The sequence below is a fragment of the Leptosomus discolor genome, chromosome 14 (assembly GCF_034619465.1).
Source record: "Leptosomus discolor isolate bLepDis1 chromosome 14, bLepDis1.hap2, whole genome shotgun sequence".
In the NCBI taxonomy this organism is placed as follows: domain Eukaryota; kingdom Metazoa; phylum Chordata; class Aves; order Leptosomiformes; family Leptosomidae; genus Leptosomus; species Leptosomus discolor.
The window spans coordinates 4,972,261-4,994,858 of NC_141404.1; the positions used below are offsets into that span (position 1 = coordinate 4,972,261).

Here is a 22,598-nt window from a genome sequence, read left to right on the forward strand (position 1 = left end):
AATTTCTCTAACAATTCAACACTTAGTTTTAATTCTGCTCCTTGGAAAATCTTCAACAAAAAAAGCGCCAATGTTTGTCATACCACTTGCTGAAACATAAAGTTGGTGGCTCATGGCCAAAACGAATGTCTATCCAGTCACTTTTCCTTCCTTTGAAATTATCTTGTCTTGGATGATCAGACACAAAATGCAAGAGCAGCCCAAGGACAAAATGCTATTTCCACCTTCTCAGCTCCAGTAATCTGTGCTTTAGCTATTTCCTGAGCCAGAGGTTACATGTACACAGCTGTGTTTAATAGTCGTTACTGGGTTTTTCTTCCACAGATTTTGCTTGTTTTTCTAAATAAATTTTATTTCTGATCTTAACTACTGTCTGGACCAATGACCTCCACAGTTTGTGTTTTCCGAAAGAGTACTATCTTTCCTTTATTGTACACCTCCTACCTGAAAATTTACCTGGTGCCTCTTCTACGTCTTGCACTAAACAATACAGAATCAACTTCTGCGACTCAGCTTCCCATATGGCACCCGCCCTTCAGCTGTCTCTTCCACAAAGTGTTCCAGTCAATTTAATTTTTCATTATTCAAAAACCATGGTAGACCTCTAACACTATTCCCATTCTTGCATATCTTTTCTAGTTTTTCTACATCCCTCTCTCCAACAGTGTGATTAGAATTGTGTGAAGTACTTGAGATAGGTGTGCCTCATGGATTCGTACAGTGGCATTCTCTTATTTTTTCTCTATTTCTTTCTTCCCAGTACCTAACATTTTGAACCATGGCTTGGCACTGAAGTGGTGTTTTCAGAAGACATACCTCTTCTGCATAGTAACAGGAAATTTCATCTGTCAATAATTTCATTTGCCAGTTTTTCGTCCAGTCAGTTTAAATCATCAGAACCTTTTGCAACTCTTTTGCAGTCAATTTTAATGTTGACTATCTTGAATAGTTTTGTATAATCAGCAAATATTATCATCTTATTATTCACCCTCTTTTCCAGGGTGTTTATGAGTATGTTGAACAGCACAGGTTCCAGCAGAGATTCCTGGGGAACTCCACTGGCAGCAGGTCCCGCTGTGTTTTGTTTAAAAAGCTATTAATTAACAAGACCTTGTCTCTTGTAACCTGATAGCTTCGTTTCTGTAAGAGCCTTTTGGTAAGTGACCTCATTAAAGGCTTCTGAAATTCCAAATCAGCCGGAGCACCCTTACACAAGTGCTTGCTTATCGCACTGTTCAGAAAGATTCCTTTAGAAAAGCAGCATTGACTATTTCTTCAAGCTTTAAAAAATGCTTAAATCAGGCAATAAAGACTATCTTTATTGGCTTGGATCTGGAGAAAGAACCCACCCAAAGACGCTGTTAGTTAGGCTTGGGTGTTTTTTCAATCAAGATTTTGTACTTTTTACCTAAGGATTTCATGGCATTTTTATGTGTATTCCTTGTTGAACTCAGCATCAGGGGAAGTGAGACAATGAAAAGTTCAGTCACTCACCAAAGTCATGTAGCAACTCGGTGACACAGACAAACCTGCTCTAATCGCAAGGCTACGATGCCTCCTGTCTTACTAGAGTGCTAAAATAAGTGGTGCTTCTACTTCTCTGGAACTAAATCTTAAAATCCATTTTGGTTTAGATGGAATTCTAGACATTTGAAGCCTTTTATATTACTAAAACACCTGCCAATTAAAAGCTGCCTGTAATAGTCCTCCCGCAGAATTCTTAACTACACTTAAAAGTCAGAGTTACTGGCGTTTCTATTTAATATAAAAGTTCCATAATTTTCAGGAAAAAAAAGGACATTTGAATTGTTGGAAATATTGCAAATGACGGGCTCCATAACCATACTTTCACTTCAGATAATTTTCTGGCTCAATTTTCTGGCTATATAACTATTGCCTGTTATACAGTGACAACTGTGAAGCACAGGCAGGCTACCAGAGGGAAAGAAGCGGGTGTTACCCTGCCCAACAGACAAACTTGAACACGCCAGCATTACTCATGTCTAAACTTCACTACAATGACTGCCCAGTTTTCCAAGGGCAAAGGCCACCCTTCTCACTTCTACCTGAGAGCTGTGATAATTAGCAACGATGCAGAAACCTCAGAACATTAAAAGGTTATATAAGGTGCCCTCTTCAGCACCGCATATACACATATCATTCACTCAAGTTCGAACACGCCTGCATACTCACCCATCGCCTGGCACAGGATGTCCACGTCTTTCTCCGCTTCAGCCAAAATCACACTTTCAGGTTCAGCCGTAAAGTATGGTGGTTCTTTAGGACAGGGAAATCAAACAAAAGTAAACAAGCAAAGCCACAGCAAAATGAAAAATAAGTGTTGATTTAAAGATATTCATCATATAATCTCTCCACACGCATTGTATTTAATACAGTGTGCTACAAATGGACTAGGTTGTCTAATTTTGTCTCTATTTGGAGATGGTTTCTTTGGTAGTAAAAGTGTAATAAAAAAAGCCAACAATTTTTCCCTATGCTGAGTATGAATTCCAAAGAGCCAAGTAAGCGTAAGGTAAGATTTAGGAGTTTGCACTGCAAATTAATACTCAGAGCAGGGGCTACTTTCCGTTTTATAGGTCTGAATCATGGAACGTTTTAATTCTTCGTTCAGAAAGGCCCTCCCGAGGGGTTTATAAAGGTTTATATTTACAACATAGCGTTTTATAGAATAGTTTGCTTCAGTATCTAAACTAAATTCTACCTCGTGAAGGCATGAAGCATGTCAAATAAAGAGCCAGAGCATGTCAGAAAGCCAACATCAGAGGACAAGTGCAGCATAATTAAAAAAAATTCTTCTCAACTGTTTTATTTCCTTAAAGCAAACAGATTTAATGCTTTAATTGAAGTTATAGTAATAATCATAAAAATCCATACTTTATCATTAGGACTAAAGAAAAGATATTAAACGTTTAATTAAACAAAGACAAGATTCCAGAAATTGTAGAGTATGTCATGTAACTCCTTCTTCTATGCAGCATAAAATTGAGGAGCAACATGTCAAAGTCCCACAGGCACTAAGGTTGCAGTAATTATCATGGTAACTAAAAACTGTCATATTCTGTTCAATGCAATTATCATCTGAGAACTGGTTTTAGAAGCATTTTATTTGATTATAACTAGAGTTCTATTGTAGCATAGAGAAACTCACTAGAAAGTTTTAGAAAATACAGAAAAGGCAATGTAAGCAGCTTGTGAGAACAAGTTACTTGTATTTTCATTTTAAGGAAATGAAGAATCTTTGAAAATAAAAAATGTAGTAAGCTATGAGAAGATCCAAGGTCATCTGAGCTGACCTTCTCTCAAATCTCTTCACCAACCATGTCTAAAAACCAGACGTGCAGTTTATATGATCGGTAGGACGTTAGTATTTTCATAAATAAAAACACAATCACATAATCTTATCCTGAAAAATGTTATTTCTCCTGCTACCAGCTGTAGTACAGCAGCAAGTGTTGCTGTCGTTTCACAGGGATGACATGACATGCCAGTGAGTACACATCAGGAATGACCTGATTAGAATGTAAAACCCCCTTTCCCAACACTCCTTCCCACTAACTACAATAAAATACTTGCTTGGGTGTACAGAACTGGGGTCGCGTGGGCACCAATGGATATTACACTTCTGTATTCATTCCAAATAAAGTCAATCAATATTAGTTTTCAAAATCCTGTGCAGCGGAGGAGGTGAGGTTGCAAAATAGCCTGGAATACTCATTTACCCAGCAAAACCAATAAAACAAGCTACCTGATTTATTATATTCTAATAATATACATGTGTTAACATTATTGATCCTCACTGCCTAAATACAAAGCTATTAATAAACATGCATAATAAGTTGTGATTTATTGCATATGACCTCATGCGTTAATCTAAACAACAAATTGAAAAGCTGAACATTTAATTGAAATTCACTGATGGCACACTGTGTTTGACATGTTTGATCAACTAAGTTGCTGAGTCCTTTGCAATTCATCTAAGCCCATGTTTTAACTCTGAGTACACTCTTTCTTCTCATGCCATCCTCCAGGCCTTGACTGATGTCTTCCTTGCACTCCACTTTTCAGAATTTTACCTTTTTAATTTCCAAATTTTTAGCATAGTGTCCTTACTTACCTATGTGTCTGTCTGTGGACACACAGGTATGTGTCCTTCTGTCCACTTCCTGAAATTTATTTGAATCTTTTGTTCTATGGCAATTTAATTTAATTGTGTGGGGAGGAAAAGGGGAAAGGTGGCCAAAGCAGCATAGGAGCAAGACAGTATCCAGACACATTCCCCCATGTCCAGACATTCACTTCTAACTTTGGGCTGCTTCTATGGATGTCTCTTCAGCCAGTGGTTAAGTGTATTTTCCTCTTTTTAGGGAATTCCTGACTGCACGTCTTCCACCCTCTCTTTTAGAAGGCACTCTGACCTTAACAGGCCAATTTCTAAACTTGGCAACCTTCAGCTGCTAGCTCGCCAACTTTCTCCCAGATCAGCAACATATTCACACACCAGTGATAAATTTGCAGATTTATCTTCAACATGGGCCTGCAGTCCAGCTGCAAAGCCCTTAACTTGACCTCAAAGATGCTAGTGATTCCATGACCACTGCTTATGTTCTACCGTTGCAAATGGTTTCTGCAGTTATACATGGCATATTTATACAGTCTGCTTTCCCAGGGCACCTCCCAAAACACTATCCTACAATCTGTGCTCCTTCCTTTAAATCCCATACAGGCTGTCGTGCCACCCTTGAAGAAACTTATTACATTAAGAGATGCTTAGGTGAGCAGATATCAAGCAATGAATTACCTGACAACTTGAAGGAACTTGAAGTCAGTGACAACTGTCACTTAGCAAATGGGATGTGATGTTATAAGAGGAGATTCACATCAGCTTTTTTTGAAAGAAGCAGGGAGAAAGGGAAGCAGACAAGACAGAAAAAGAGCAGGAGCAGCAGAAAGATGCAACCTAAAGGCCACGGGCAGCTCCCAGAGGACTTTCAGGATGTAGGTGTGCCAACAGACATGATTTCCAGTCTTCATCAAGCCCAGATCCACATTTTCCCTTACACTAAAACTTGCTAAACTCAATTCTCACAGCCATTTCAGCAGCTGGAAGCCCTGCCAAATGCTACAATTGACATAGAAGGGTCAAGAGGCTGAGGCAACAACTGCCCATAGAGGGCTCAGCTCTTATTCTTGCGTGGTAAGCACAGGTAATAGAAAACCTTCCAGAAACAACTCCACAATTTACCGATTGTTAACTACCTGCTTCTGCTGCCTGGAGTTAGAGATAAGCCTGGATGGGAAGACAAGACTAATTCATAAGGGAATTCTGGAAGATCTGGAATACCACATGGACAACAGTGCCATGGCGTCCCATCTAATATATATGGAAAATTAGTCTTGGTGCTTTAACGTATGAGAGTCACAGCAGTATTGGTGTAGGTATACACTTAGGGCTTTGAGGGAAATAAAACAGTGATTTCCATGCAAGCTGTGCTGCTTTTCCACACACATGCATCTTACGCTAGCAAGATGGATGTACAAAAGGTCCTTCACAGTGAGGGTCTATGGCTTCAACAGAACTCAGGCTGCAGAAGAAACAGCTCTGGTTGCAGATGCTAGACAACGGAAATCTAGGTTCCCCCTTTTCAGGTGAGTCACATGTACCACTCTGCACGTCGGGTGTGTGCCTGAGGGCCGGTAGGCCCAGCATAAATTGCAAGTGAAAAATTCAGGTATCTCAATTTGGGTGCTATACTCCACCTGGTGAATAACTATCAGAAAGAGAGCATAAAAATGCAGCAATATTTATAGGGGTCAGATGGCATTCTGAAGGGGCATTCTGGCTGTCCATGTATGTGACTCTACTGCATATTTATAAGGCTTGCTTTGAGTCACACAGTATGAATTTGAACATTTATTGTTGTAGGCAGTAATCACGTGTTGAAATGTAATGTGTGGTGAAATTACAACGTCTTCCAAACTATATGACATGCCAGACACAAGCTCCCAGATATGGCAATTTCTAGAACGACAGTAGTCTGTTGGTATCAGGTCAAATGTTTAAATTTTTTTGAAATTATAGAATCACAATAGTTAGAGTAGAAAAGGACCCATTACACCGAGTTCACCCCGCTGCCAGTGCCGCATGTAATGCAATGAGAGGGGTCACATCTCGTATTAGACTGGAAGAAATAGATACTGTATTGTTCAGATACTGTTATTAGTGTTTGACTGATCTTAACTAAAAGGTCGAGAACAAGCAAAGGGGGGGAAAGAATATTTGAATATAAATGCATGCTTTTAATAGTTGCTGAATGTTTCAGGAGTTTTTTTTGCGCTACAGACATCATTGGAAAGATAGCCTCCCTGCAAAGCCCTTGGGAGCCTGCAAAATTTGATACTGTTCTAACTTCCCCCACGCAGAGTTACATGGTCACTGATTTTAACATTCAAAAGATAGCAGTCAGCATCCATTACATACCCTTCAAGCTGCATTGGAGATATGTGACCTAATCCTAGATACGTACATGAAAGTCACAAAGAACAGAGAAAGCCCCAGGGGCTCCTCCAAAGCTGAAATTTCTGCATCACTCAGAAATTCAGGCCTGCATATTTAAGAGGAAATTTGAGCCTTAAACACAGAAGCCTTTCTCTAGCACTACCATAAACTAATTTATTTGGTGAATATCCTGTAAAGAAAGGGGAACTGGAAACTTGAGAGCCCTTTGTAGGTATAAAGTCCGTAACTCCAGACAGCAGATCAGACTGTCCATGCTGGTAGAGAAACCACATTGTATATGCAGGTATAACAGGTTCCTTGAAGCAGGATTTTTCTTTGCATGAATATCAGGTTAAAACAGAAAGAGATGAAAAGATGTGCTTAGTTTCTTACTACTGCCCCCAGTGTGAGCTGTAGTCTGCATGTTCTAAAACCTTCTAACAGCACACAGAACACGTCTCCTGTTTGCAGAACTGAAAGAAGGGAGAATTCCTCCTGAATGTCAGAGACAGAACTGGACTTCCCAGTACTTCACTGTGGTACAGGTCCTTCACTGTGATATAGGTCCTGTGTGCACTTGGGCCCAAGGTGACATGTCTGTGTCCATCTTAAGAACCTCTGAGGCTTGCTAAATCAAAAATGGTCAATATTTCACTGCTTTGAGCCCAAACTGAAGTTTAGGCAAGTCCAAAGACATTTTATACTATAGTTTTCCTGAAAATTCTTATTCTTTTCTTACGCATAGTACATGAACGCAGTCATTGTGGTCTTTTCTTAAACACAATACATGAACAAAATCATCATGAAAAAATTTTCCTCTGCTTTCAAGACATCATGTGTAGTGTTTCAAAGTGTCTAAGCTAGAGCCACGAGAGCTATTGTTTCCAGACATCTGAGCAGAAGGTATTGAGGTGGTTAGCTACAGAGGAAAATAGCTTATATTCTGGCAGTTACATACACATCCAGTGCAGATTCATGAACAATGGCAATGCACAAAGAAGGCTCTTCTGCAGCTTGACACTCCTGCAGAAGTGCAGTGAAGGAGGAATAGCTCTATAGTTCATCTCAGAGCCTAGCCAGGTGGGCCCTCCACACTAGTGTTATTTCTGATGCGTTCCTGAATCCCATGGCCCTGTGAAGCTGTATCCTTCGTACCTGAGGAGAACCAGGGTAGCCTTTAAGAGAGACCTCCAACACTCCCTTATTGTCCTACTTTCAGAAAGAAATCTATGCAGCTGGGATGTAAAAATTCTCCCTAGGAAACACCAAGATGAGAATAGTATGTCTGTTCGTGTAGTCCTTTGGGCACAAAACTGCTCCAAAAAGAAGGGAAGCCCTCTACAGTGATTCTGCTTTATTCCACCCTATTCCTTTGGACAGGCCAACAGGGTTTTAACACTCAGCTCTGTGCAACTCCACATCAAACCAGGCCATTCTTTCTGATTGTTTTTCTCCTCCTTTTGCTCAGGTTTTACTTTGTGACTGCACCTAATCTAAAGAGCAGTATGGATTTCATGTAGTGGAAGGGTTTCATTCCTCATTTTTTTAAGCTCCTAAAATTCATAATTTCCCGTAGAACAATAACTTAAAAATGACTATTGCAATTTTTTTCTAACAGAGCTTGCAGAGTTGGAGCAAAAGAATTTAAGATCAGCTCAGTTTTCAAATTGGTTTGTTCATGAGAAGACTCTTTAAATTACTTAATCTTCAAACTGTTAGTGATAAAACAAATGTGCTCTTATCTAATCTGCAACAAATCTTTCCCAAACTGTTACTCTGCCAACTGAGGAACATGCTACCCTTTAAAAATTTATAACAACTGCAGCTAATAAAACCAAGGTTTGGAACCACCTCAGTTTATCTTTACTGGAACAATATGAAGATGTCAGAAAGCTCTTTGCCACATTCAGAAGAAAATTGCAGTGCAGCACAAGACTAGGGGATTTTCTTCTTGCTTATGCAGTACTGCTTTACTATAGTAGAGAGTAAGATTTTTCAAGTATTACTGTGATTTTAAGTTACAAACCGAGATGTACTTTCAGAAATATTCAGGGAAAACTTCACAGATCATATCGTAGATCACAAATAATAATTTGAGCTGAGTATATGCATTTGGACTAAGTTCCACTGCCTTCTAATAAAGCTCGTCACCGTCTGAGCCCATGATCAAATTGTGTGACTTCCCTTAGCTGAGAAAGGCAAGGACTGATATATTTGTAACAAAGTTCAGTTAACGCAGTAGTTGTGATATCTTTGATGCATCTTTTTGTCACTACCCCTATTCTACCTGTTAAAAGCAAAATACTTTTCTCTACTGATCCACAAAAGCTCTCGTTACCATACTATTGAGGGTCTGTGATTTATCCCAATCATTTTGAAAACAAACCTATCAACATGATCTCCTTTTTCTGTTGGTCAAGACCCCTTATTAAGTCCACGCTGTGTTATTTTCCCGAGAAGTACAGCTCATTATCAGGTCACTATAAACATGTACACAGTACAAATATTTTATGCATGCAAATGGACAAGCATGCTTCATTCTCTGTAAGTACTACTCCAATACACTATGAGGGATATACTGCAAAAATCCCTAGGTTTGAATTTTGTCTGCACTTTCCTCTAGAACCCATCCCTTGACTAATAAAACCACGGCTAGATCCATCCAAGAATACTAAGGCTGAATAAAGTTATGCATTAACTACTAATCCTTTGATTTGGCTTCCTGTTTAGAATTAGAGATCCATCCTGCAGCTCAAGAAACTCATAAATAAAGAAATCTATCAGGCTTTGCTGACACATTGAGTAAACACCTGCAACTGAAGTGTCTTGTTCCATCAGAAGGAAATAAAAGTAATTGGTAACCAATTTGTTTCTGCTTTCTTTCATCTGCTTGTTCTTATCTACAGGCCTTTTCATAACTTCATACCCTGACAGCCCCCTAAAACTGGATAAGAAATAAATAAAACATTTAAAATAAAGACAGCAGATAAGCTACTAAAGAAAGGCAGCACTGCTAGTTTAATATGATTCCCCAATGATTGTTTCTCAGTTTTATTATAACTGTATTTAAAAATCTTTTACACTAACTGAGAGGCTGCTTGAAGTATTGCATTAGACTGGATCTGACAGCATAGCAGCAAAGTTAAACTAGTTACAATAAAATCTTATGAATAAGGATGAGTTTAACAAAAACCATAAATAAGTGAATTCAGTCTCTGCTCCTTAAAGGGAAGGGAAGCTGTGAGGTAATAATTCTAAGAAGGAGAGTACAAAGAAAAAGACTGGAACCAAACTTCATTCAGTAGGTAATAAATATAATAGAGACACAGTGCTACAAATGACCCTGGAACACAGCTTTGTAGAGAGAAGAGCTATTTTCTCATTTAGCATGAGCTACTATAAATTGCTTTAGTAGAATACAGACCACACAGCAGTCTCTAAAATTGTATTTTCAAAAGGCTAGAAGAGTGTAGAGAACCGCGTGCTGAATTCCCTCTGCAATGCACTACAGAAACGCATGTGCATGAATTCTGATCAACTTGCATCATTGCCAGAGCAATAACCCCTCCAGGACACTTGCACAGTTATTACTAGGACTATTACATAAAAGCTAGGCTTTACACAATCAGCTCTGGCCTAAACCATCTAAATGTCTCTGTTCTAAAATGTCTCTTTTATTCCAAAAGTCCTAAAAAATTCTACACTGTGTGCAGTGCACTAATTTGCGTTATTATATCAGGATATGACTTGCATGGTAACTACCATTTCCAAATGACAACCTCCTTGCCACGGCAAAACTCCAACACAGAGGTGATGGTGAAAACAGGCAGTGAAACGGCACCAGTCTCCCTTTAAAAGAATTAAATCCAAAGTTTCCCTCGGAGTCAAAGTTCTAGCGTGTAGCACCGATTTTAATGGTATTTCCTTCTGCCTTTTGTTACCTCAGTAATGACATCTGCCTGCCTGTGTGCTCAGGAATGTCCTTGGCCCCCTGACTGGCACTTGCAGCAGACAACGTGCAGAAGTGCTCCTGAAAGGCTTCTTTCGGAAATAGAGGCACTTGATATATTAGAACTAGATGTAAGCAAGTTGGGAGTTAATCAGGATTTAATGCATCTAAAAGCCAAGATGTGGGAGCTGCCCAACAAGGGTTTTACTGCTGTATTTCCCCAACTTCTGATTAAATGTATAGTTTCACAGGGGATTCAGAATCACATCAGTGTTTAAAAAAAATCCATTTGATGAATTTATATTCATGGGGAAGAGCAGCTGAATTAATTTGGAAGATAGCCCTCCTTCACCTCCTTTGTTCTGTTCTCAAATCTAAGGTCAATGAAATATTAAGATATCAATTTTATTTCCTATTATACCTTGGTTCACAGCCTGTTTTACTAAAAAACACATTGCCTTGAGAATTACCCAGTATAGAAAGGAAGGCTTTCGCTCTTGCTGGTTCCTCTGTGCTGTCTCTCAATTTCGCTTCACAGAGGTACATCCCCGCATCAGCAGAGGTTGGGTTGGTGACAGTGAGTCGTCTCCCGAAACTGCTAATGCCACTGGTTATTTTTACTCCGTTTCTCTTCCAGGTCATGCTTAGTCTCTCAAGAGGTCTGCCAAGGTTAAAAAAAAAAAAAAAAAAAAAAAAAAAAGGCGCTATGACAATAAGAATTACAGAATATTTATTAATTATTACAGAATAATCTTGTCCGCAGTTACATTCAGATTATAAGACTTCTCTGTCTTCCCCTATCCCTGACATTAGCTACTAAGAAGTAAATGCATATATAGCTTCCTCACATCGAGACAACAGACTACTCAAGTGGCATTATGCAAGTACACCTAACTGATACAGCAATAGGACTTAAGTGCTAATAATTTGATTTCGCTAAGCAAAAGGAGTAAATACTGCTATGGGACTCAGCTGCATGGGAAGTGCTTTCATTATAACTCAATTACTAAAACAGTATTAATCATATCAAGAACATCTCTGCCCTCAGAAGGGAAAGTAAATCCGCTGGTCTCCTTATCATCTGAGGACCTCAACTATTCACTTCTGCTGGAATACAACGCTATTCACGGCCAGCTAGTTGGAAACATAGGAGGAATGCTGTGAACCCTATATTATGGCACATTATGTAGAGTTGAGCAATGATCACTGCAAAATGAGCGTGTCTGTAATAAATCACTTCATAGGAGATCCTTGCTAATTTATTTACCAGGAAGCACAGACTGTTCAACAATATCACCTTTCACGTCAATAGGCAATGCAGCTGAAATATTATTAACCCCTAACGCGTAACTTTGTCCTTAAGATAATGTCTGCTGATTGAACAACTCTGTACTTCTCTCCCTTACTGTGTGAGTAACAGGTGAGAAAGGAACTCTGCCTATATCTTTATTTGGCCAGAAAAATCAATATGTTTAATTCAGTAATGTTGGACAAACAAGATTATGCATAAGGTTACTTTGAAGAGCAAGCATTCTGCTTCAGTCGTTAAATTAATAAAAAAATGAAAATAACTTCTGGTGTCCTTCTCAGTAAAGGAGAGTGCATTAAAATTCGTTCCTTATAGCCCCGCTGCGGCTTTTACAATACCTTGCATTGGCCACACACTCCAGCGTGATTTCGCTGCTCCCTGCTACAACGCTGGTATTCTGAGGAGGGATGACAATGACGGGAGCCACGGTGTCAGACGGGTCCATGGCACCTGCGTGGGCGGAAAGAACCTTGTGAAGACTCTGTACAACTGCAAACGGCGAGGAGCGACACGTTTCAGGCACGGGATCTTGTCAAGCAACACAGCTGCAAATTTCACTCTTCAACCTCATCACGGATTTTAATCTCCTCATTAAGGGGAGATCTTCAGCATGACCATTTTCGATGGCTTTCATTATGCTGTACAAACACACTGTTTCAATATACCCAGCTTGGTATCATTCAAAACACATAACCCGCAAGAACTACTCCCAGATGGAGTGCAGGGGCCCTTCTCAAATAGAGAGCAAATAAATTAAGCATCCTAAAGGTTTTCTATTGTAAAGCACTTTTATTTTTATCAAACACTTGCTGACTTATATTTTTAAGACCTTTTCATGTTTTGTTTAATCTTACCACTTCCACACCATTTCAAAAGAGTCTGCCAATACTCATGTTAGTTCTTTAAAAAGATTTTACACACTAGGGAACAAATATAAAATTAACAAAGCAGCATATCACAGCAACTTCAATCCCCTTTTCTTATCAGGAAAGTAAATAACCCAAATCTGCTACTCTTTTGTGAGGCATCATACTGTAAATAATTTAGCTTATGCAACAGTCAGCAGACACTTAAAAAATGGTAAAAAGGCTGCTTGTAAATTTTCTCTGTATACATTTACTAAGTGAATTAAAATACCCATGTATTCATAGGTACTTTGCTTCAAGCAACTCATTTGGGAAAGAAAAATTAGCTATTTTTTAGCTTGAATAACAGAGTAATAAAATTTTCTAAAGATACAGAATCCAATAAACAAATTATAGCGAAAAGTAATGAAAAGAAAACTAAACTGATGGAAAAGCAAGCCAGTTCATCAAACGTTTTCTGCAAAGCAGGCTAACCCATGCCCATTAAGCAGAATGTGGGAAACTGGCAAATGCAAGGTATGAACCCTGACGTTCTCTTTTAAGATAATACCCTGAAGTCTAGAAAACTGATAGAAGATTCTTTACCTATCTTGTACCTGGCGTGCCAAAAGTCATTTGACATTCAATTTCAGTTGTTGGAGAAACGAAAGTTTTGGTAATGGGGCTCAGAATGTTCACAAGGTTAGCAGATTTCTGAGTTACTGAATGACAAAATTTTTACCTTTTGATGTTTTTGTAATTGACAGCAAATAATATACTACAGGAGATGAAAGCATGGGGTATAATTTTAAAATTTTAAGAATACCACTCACACATCTGAATAAATTCAAGCATCCAAGAATAGTACTTAAGGAAGCAGTAAGCACATATTTATTTCTTCCCATAACTATGCTCAGTTGACCTGACACAGCATCTATAAGCAACTCACATGGGATCTCAAAAAACAAGCTTTTAGTAGATTTTACTTTTGCTCAACCACATCTCTGGAAATATGATGCTATCAGGTAGCAAATCTATTTTGTAAGATGATTTCCATGGTGGTCTTATAGGTATTCATGGCAGGAATTTTCCAGATAGTAATTGAAAAGATAGAAAGCAAGTGACAATCAGATTAGTAGCTTGTTACTGATGAGAAGAAATAACCTGAGCATTACTGTTCACCACTACTTCTGCACAAGATGAAGGTTTACAACAGTAGATGCTAAAAGACCAACAAACAAGTTACTATTCTGGCAGTAAACATTTCTTATGTCCATCTGGAAAAGAGGAAAACCACTTGGTTGACTTATCAGGTCCCCTGAAGAGTGGCTCAACCCCACTAAAACCAGCCAAAGAAGAGAAGCCAGCTTTGCTGTAACTGCTAGCAGTTCGCCATATGTGAGCGGCTCTTTGTGCAGTGAGCAGATAAGCAGGGCAAAGAGAAGTGCCCGTTACTCTGCCTGCAACCAGGAAAACAAGATTTCTTGGACTTACAGACCGTAACAACAGTCTAAACAAAGTATGTGCTTATTTTCATTTTGCGCCATCCCTGAAACAAATCTATTAAAGATTTTAAGCAAGTGAACGAATACCAACGTGATACAGAGGGCTCATCAAAATGGTCAGCACTTGGATTCTAAGTAATGCCCCTACAAAGGTCAGCTGCAGAGGTGACAAGCGCATATAGAAAACAACAATGTTTCAAAGTATTATCTGAACACTACACAAACTTCATGCATGTTCCTGCTCCATACTCAAAGACAATTTAAGTTTCCCTTTGCAGCACAAAGAAACCAGCCATTTGCCATAATTCACTCCAACCCCAATCCTGCCAAATAAAACTCAACAGGGACATTCCCGTGGCTCCCTTTGCAGGTCGTAGTTTCCAGCTTTGTTTTGTGGCTGCTCAAAATATCAAAGGAGGGATTTAGTTTTACTTCACAGCAAAAATCTCAATAGGGCTGTAATGTGGGATCTGTGTGTCCACCCCATCTTTTCAGAACTTCATGCTTTTGTAAGAAATGCGCAGGCTGGATTATCAGAGTATCCAGGCTCCAAATCTAGATAAGGAGTAACACTGTGATTTTGTTTTGATAATGTGACACAGCAGATCAGACTTCAGTCGGGCTGTGGAAGGTAGAGAGCTATTTCAAACAATCACATAATGAGAAACTACCCAGACTTTCCAAGTTTCTTATCACACCTGTCAATAAAGCCACTCCATCCCTCTCCTACCTCCTAATGCACTGCACTGACATGATTTTACTTGACTGGTGCTACACTAAAAGACAATGCAGAATGTCATTGTTGGTAAACACACATTTTCTTTGAAAATACTTTCTAGAAAAGAATTGAGTGTTTTTCTCTTCTTCACTGTTCCTTTTTTACTTCATCAGACTTTTTCTAGTCCCAGTTTTCTAGGTCTCCACTATTTCCTTCCAGATTTCATCACCTCTTCCTCCCTGCCTCCCCTCCTTCAGGCAGCTTCTCTGCATTTGTCACTGGCCGTTTCCCCTCCCTGCCATCCCATGGTCCCCTACAGATGTTTCACATTATTTAAGAACTGCTCTATTTCCCACGTATCTTTTACTTCAATGATTGAGTTCCACTTTCTCCGATTCACATCCATTAGTAGGAAATATTTATTAAAGACAATTAAATGGGAGAGCAACACAAATGCATACAGGAACACAGACGTGGTGAGACGAATTTGCTAATAGAGGATCACCATTCCCATCCATATTCTAGCTTTTCTGAAAGAAAAGATCTTGTTTCCTTTCTGTCTGCTTTCTGAATCCTGCCCCTCAGCTGAGAAAGCAAAGCAACATTAGGGAAAAACACTGACCCCAGAACCGTGGCCAAGGGATGCCTCGCTATTAGACGTAGTAAAGCTGCGGGGTACTTGTAGGAAGCTGCAGAGACAAGGCTGAACGGCACTGAAGAATACTTAAGGGATGTCCTCTTAATCCAGTTCTAGTCCTTAATAGATGACTGGATGGAAGGACTGCCACAGGCAAGAGTCCTATTGGAAACAGGGACTTTTCTTCAAAATAGAGCATGCTCTGCTTTATTTCACATGGTATCTATTTCAGCCACAACACTCATAGTACTTTCAATCTTCCCTTTGCTTCTAAACCTTCTCATTAGACACTGCCTTAATTGTTACTGGTATCTACTAGGGCCTAGTAACCGAAGTACCTTCAGGACCAGTCCCAACCGATCTTTGAGGCTTGACTATCGTAACACCAAAGATTCTGACTCACGAGTGGAGGGAGCTTATCTTGGAGCTGTTTCAGTGGTTCCCATCCCCAGCTGCTCATGAAACAGTTGGTGAACTGCTGCCATTTACAACCCAAAATCTTAAGGTAAATTAGCATCAATATTATTTTTTCCATACTAGACTTCTTTTAAAAAAGATAAAACAAAGTCCAAAAAAGAAAAAAATTGAGAGAAAGAGAAAACGGAAAAGAGATCTGGCATTTTTCTGTCCCTCTAAACATAAACACTTCTCCAGGCTGTGGAATTCAAGAATCTGTCAATCCTGGCCAAAGCAGAGATATATTGAGGGAAGAGAGAGAGCGGACACCTCTTGCACGGTCTGTTTGGTTTTATCACCAGTGGCTGTGTATGACTGCACAATGCCGATCTTGGATCACACTGAACTTCCCCCTTCCCTCCTCCTGTCTGACTAAGAATGAAACCTGTCCCAAGTGGTCTATAACACTGATATTTTTATAATACTGATGAGCTGTAGAATTTTTAATCTCTTATTTAAATACAATAATTATGTAGACTCTCCTATCATCTCCGAAAAGACAGTGCTTTTATCTCTCTACATATACTGTCATATAAGGTACAGGGAATTTTAAATATTATAATTTATAGTTTATAAAGATCACAGACTTTTTATCAAAGCCACTTGGGTGCTTATTTTTCCCAACACAGATGAAATCGCACTCAGGCCATATGACTGCAGATGCAAAAGGTGCTTTCCCCTTCAGAAATGTATAATCATTATGTTCTTTCCCAGATTTTGCATTATGGCATATGAAGTTTATCTGTATCTGTGTTTGCAGTGCAGAATATTAAGTATTACTTCAATGGACGCTCAAATTCATCTCGGAGAGACACGGGGCAAACCAGCCTTAGTAGAAGGTGAGAGAAAGTGTTTATCTCTTGAAAAGAAGTAATAGCTTGAGTTCAGACTTGAGAAAAATGACAAGTCTTATTTTTGAAGCTTGCTTATATGTCCCAACCTGCTGAAGACACTTAATACAAACAAGGTGACCACGAGCAGAAGAAGGGAGTATTGCCTAAATAATCACCCAGATCACCCTCGTTTACTTAGTAGGGGGTAGAGCCTGGAATGTGATGTTGACTGCTACTCATTCCTGCCCTTAGTGTTAGTTTCTACTGCAGTTACTTCTCAGTGTACTGTTTTCAGTGAAGAAGGAATCCCACAGGAATCAATATCCAAAAATGGATTTACTTCATATTGTGAGACTTGTCTACAGAAGAAAATCGCTTCACAGAAAAGCTCACCAGTACACTACCCTCAAGCTAATGGAGAAATTGAATACTACAACAGAACTTCAAAACCATTTATAAGTTACCTTGGGAGGAAAAGATTAGAAAAACTTCACCATAAACTTCCTACAGACTTTCAGACTTGCACAGTACGAAGAAATTCCTTCGCAATTACTATGCAGGATACATGCAAAGCTCCATGTTACCAAATTATGGATACCTATATTAGAAAAAAGCAGAATAGGAGATAAGGAGAGTCCAATACAAACAGCAAAAATATTACACATAAATAGTTCAACATTATGGCATCAAGAATGTGCAATCTCTGCCTGTGAAACACGGAATATGAGAAAAGAGGAGAAATGACAATCACACGGCATCTCAAGATTGCTCAAGGGGGAAGAAAAAAAAAAAAAAAAAAGACCTTACAAATACAAACTATCTAATGGAATACATTTCACTTTTTCCAGGTATAGCCTGCAGATGGTTTGGATTATCAGCCCATAATGGATTAATGTCCCTTTCCCTTTCCAGTACAAGATACACAAGAGGAATTGGATCCTGATCAATAATACAATAATTTCCCTTCCCCTTTGCAATAAAAGATGTACAACAGGAATTGGAGTCTGATCAACTGACTAGCAAATGCTGGCAACCGCCTGCGGGCACAAGAGAGAAGCATTATGCAAATAATGAAAAAAAGTGTATTTGTCAATTATAAAACTCTATCCTAAAACACGGCTCGTCTATTTGTTTCCTACTTATTAGAGTGTCTATTAACACGTTACTCAATAAAAGAGTGTTAAGATAATAAAAGTTACCTTTCCATTTTTTCACTTTTAGTCTAGCAAGGACTGTATTCATTTTCAAGAAAAGAGAAATATGTGACACTGCTGTGCACTGCTGTGTGCTGTGCAGGTCTCTGCTCAGATTTCTAGACATGAAGAAAAATAACAGAGTCTTTCCTGTGAGGATTCTTGGTCACATTTTTTTAGTTTGATGAGTAACACTAAAACTCCAGATGGTGAGTTTTTTGATTCAAAAGTATGTACTTATATATTTAGAAAATAATTAGCAATCTAATGGCACAGATTTGATGTATGAAGAATTACGACTTTTCAGTACCCAAGGTGTATCTTAAGACTCCTCAAATATGTATGTATTAACGCAACTTCTGATCTTGAACCTTTGAAAACTAGGCTCTAGACTCAAAAGGTAAATAAGAAACAACATAAAAACTTAGCTTTGTGGATCAAATTTGTAGGGAAAATAGCCTAGCAGTTTGAATCAAACACAGCAAATGAATTCTTACATGCACAGTCCTGTCCTGATCCTGATCCAGACATCAGCCATCGCAACATATGGATAAAACACCAGATATGAAAAAGGTTTACAAAACACAATGCAAGCAAAACAAAGGAATGATATAGGTCAGTTATATTCTCTTGTCAGTGTGACTAAGCTTTGTCCACATCAGATCAAACACATAATTCATCTACACTGCAAGTAAAATTAAAAAAAAAAAAAAAAGGCGCTGAATAAAAAAAAAAAAACAAAACAAAAAAACAGAAGAAAGTACAGCAAGTAGATCACAAATTAAACACCCAGTGTACGAGGGGGGATATGGTAAAGAGAAGCAATTACAAAAGATTTCATCAACTGTTGAGGAAGCCTTGCATAAATTAATCTTGGCTGAATCACCCGTGTTGTAAAACAGTGCCTGAAAACCTTCACTCCTTCCTTTTCTATCCACCTCTTACGGGCCTGTGTGACAGGCTGCGTATGTTACAACAGCACTTCGGATGCATTTAACTTTGAAAAATAAAATTAACCTACAAAATGTGTGATTTACCCGGTCAAGCTTGCAATTCTGCACACAGTTCAAAATGCACTTAACTTCAGGTACCTGCTGGTCATTCTGAAAAGAGTGAAAAAACTCACATTTCTAATTTAAGCAAATATATAACATTACAGAAACAGAGCCTTAAAGGAGAAAAAAAGCGTGGCCAGCAGGTCAAGGGAGGTGGTTGTCCCCCTCTACTCTACTCTGGTGAGACCCCCCCTACAGTGCTGCATCCAGCTCTGGGTCCCCAGCAAAAGACAGACACAGACCTGCTAGAAGGGTCCAGAGGAGGCCATGAAGATGCTCAGGGAGCTGGAGCACCCACCCTGGGAGGACAGGCTGAGAGAACTGGGGCGATTCAGCTCCAGGGAGACCTTATAGCGGCCTTCCAGTACCTAAAGGGGGCTGCAGGAAAGGTGGGGAGGGACTCTTGATCAGGGAGGGAAGTGACAGGATGAGGGGTAAGCGTTTCAAACTGAAAGGGGGTAGACTTAGATCAGATATTACGAAGAAGTTCTTTGCTGTGAGGGCGATGAGGCCCTGGCACAGGCTGCCCAGAGAACCTGTGGCTGCCCCTCCCTGGCAGTGCTCAAGGCCAGGCTGGATGGGGCTGGGAGCAACCTGGTCTGGTGGAAGGTGTCCCTGCCCATGGCAGGGGGGTTGGACTAGATGGTCTTCAAGGTCCCTTCCAACCCAAACCATTCTATGATTATCTAAAAATCAAAAAAATATATTAATTACGCAAAACGTTGGCAAGAAGATATTTTATATGTAATGGAGTTTCCTGCTAGCTGTGTTTGGAGCAGAGGTCAGTCTAGTTCCCTGTCTCTCTGACATCCCATCACACAATCCCATTTCTGAATATATTGGGACCTATGGCAAAAATATCGAGGTCTTTTAGTGTCACTTTTTGGTTGGAAATCTTCTTAGAGCTTTGTTCTTCAACCTGTTAAAAATACTCCTAGTTTCCAGATTAAATGCATTCATGGCCAATGTACCCCATTTGTTCTTCTGCCAAGGCTGTCCTTTAGCTTAAATAGCTATTTTCTCCCTTTGTGATGTTTACATCCTAAATTATTTATAGAAAACATACTCCTTCACAGTCTTAATTTTACTTAGCTAAAGAAGCCAAACTTTTCTTGTCTGACAAGTTTGAAAGGATTCACTGAAATATATACAAACAAAAGGAGTGAGGGTAAAGCTAGCCTCAGCCTCTAAATGTTTCCACATGTTTAAACAAATAACTGCCACGTTTGTAACAGCTTTTTTCCCCTTTGTAAGGACTTTCATGCACACTGCAAGAGCTGTTAGTTTTAGCCCTAGGGAAAGATTAATAGAGAACTCGACTCTATCCACAAGAAGACTTATACCCTTTTGTGTGTAGATACTACAACAAAGAAGAGCTTTATTTATTTTATTAGATAAAACAGAGCCTAAAATACAGGTTGAGGAGCTTCTAAAACCTCGTAGAGAGTTTTTAGGATCTATTCCTGGGCATAATGAGACACAGAGGCCTAAATACAGTTGATTTACAAACAGAAAATGTGTTTCTGTAAAGCACAGCCACATACTGGTGGTGCAACTGCAGTGCCCAAGGACAGCAACTGCTGATGGGATGGTTCATGGTGAAACACTCTCTCCAGCTTGTCTTTCAGCAGTTCTGCTCCACAGACTGGGACAGGCATGGGAGATCTGCATTTTTTTTTTTTTTTTCCTGATTTTGCCCTTTTTCTACAGGCCAGGAAATGGAGGTGACCCAGAAATTGCTGTTTGGGGGCAAGTCCTCCACAAAACAGACTTGTTCCTCCTCTTCTCTACTACCTGAGACCTACAAATCCTCTTTGTATTTTAGGACTACTTCAGAAATAAATTTCTAGTCTTGTCCCACGTGGTTTTAAGGAAACTAAGCCACTGCTTAGTTACACAGCTCCCTGTGATGATTCAGCAGCTAAATTCAAAAAAAGACCAAATTTCGGCTCCAACACTCTGAAATTCCTTTCTCACAACTCCTTGTGCAAAAAAAGCAATTTGGAAGTTCAGTCTCTGCACTGACCTGACCTTCCCCCGTGCACAGTGAGGGGTTTCTTTCTGTCTAGAAACTTATCATCCAGCACATCATTAGAGGTTTTAACAGGAAAAAATATATAGCCTCAAGCTATTCTAGGTATGGAACACTCAGGTGGCTTTTCAATTCACCAGGTAGCTTTAATATCAGCTATATAAGTGGATAGAGTGTGTAATCTTATTCAACAGCAGTTAAAAGGGGTGAAAAAAAAATATCCATGGCCTATCAATGGAATCTATTAGCCTCAGAGTCATCTTCAAAGCAATGTGAGAGTGAAGAGGTCCAGCAGCCCGCTGCTGGCAGCCGGCAGGGTGAGTGGCACCTCTGCAGCCAGCATCCAAAACCTTTGGGTCTTTAGCAGATAATCCAAAACATGCTTATGCTTAAAAAGATTTTAAAATAAAAATCATTTCCTCTGATGGGTTAAGAGGGTGTATATTTTTACAATGCACCTTAGTGCATAAGAGAAGCACCCTTTTAAATATCAGCATGCATGCATTTAGGAGGAGGAAACAGCTTTGAGGCATCTGGCAGCGGTTGCATGGGTTTCTGCAGCAGACAGCAAGAGTCATTTTCTCCTGAGGACGAAAATGAACTTTTAACATCTTAAAGCCTTGGCGCTTCACCTATCTGGATATTTACCACTTGCTTTCTTAATAAAAGTAAATTAAGTTAATAAACCACACAGCAGTAATTGCATGTTAAATAAACTAGAACTGTCAGTTAATCATAATGTCTAGAAATGCAAAATTCAGTGGTGAGACAAGAGCTGAGCGAAGAAATGAAGAAGCAAATCTGAGCTGGGGATGTGGCTGCGTTACAGGAATCAGAGAACCACTGTTATTTCACATACTGCAATTCTCACCAGCAGGTTCTGGTTTACGGTCAAGCAACAGGAAAGAAAGAGAAATGGGAGACAATTAAATGTTGCCCTCTATTTTCAAATGTACCTTCATATGTGGCTTTTTTTTTTTTTTTTTTTATAAATGCATTTCTTAACTCCTTACTTTGGCACAAACAAAATCATACAACTGACAATCTAGTTGCTGCTTCTCCTACTTGTAATAAGTTTAAATGCTCCTCTACTTAGAAATTAAACGGAGGCAACAAAAAAAAAAAAAAAAAAAAAAAAAAAGAGAAAAAAGAAGAAAAGACAAGAGGAAAAAAGGATGTTCTCATCTATTCTCAACATTCATCACTGGACTTAAATAAAGAAAAGCATCTACAGTGACTTTGGGGGGAAATTATTTAAGAAATGCCTTCAAGAATTTATTTTATGACAACAATAATTGAAACACCATTTTCACAGGGAAGATTTAAGATTAAATACGCTCTGTAGAGCATAAAACAAACACATACAATTGATCATACGTGAGTTTCTAAGATCTATTTCTTTGTAGCATTTTTTAAGTGAATCTGATATTGTGGTGCAGCACACTGGAAGTAAACACTTGCACATATATACTGATCATCTGACAAACAGTCCTGATAAAAGTAAAATTAATACTAAATTTCAGTTAGGCTCCAAGGTTAAAAAGAGTTG

General features: G+C 39.1%; 1 protein-coding gene across 3 annotated transcripts in view; it reads right to left on the reverse strand.

Annotated features, from left to right (window-relative positions):
• The window catches only part of SDK1 (sidekick cell adhesion molecule 1), a 409,863-nt gene that overhangs the window by 141,971 nt on the left and 245,294 nt on the right, over positions 1–22,598 (reverse strand). For all 3 annotated transcript variants that reach the window (XM_086472872.1, XM_086472871.1, XM_086472870.1), the window contains exons 6-8: positions 12,114–12,225; positions 10,937–11,127; positions 2,194–2,277 (exon numbers count right to left, since the gene is read on the reverse strand). In XM_086472872.1, coding sequence (XP_086328998.1) covers positions 2,194–2,277; positions 10,937–11,127; positions 12,114–12,225 — 387 coding nt within the window. The remainder of the gene's footprint in view (positions 1–2,193; positions 2,278–10,936; positions 11,128–12,113; positions 12,226–22,598) is intronic.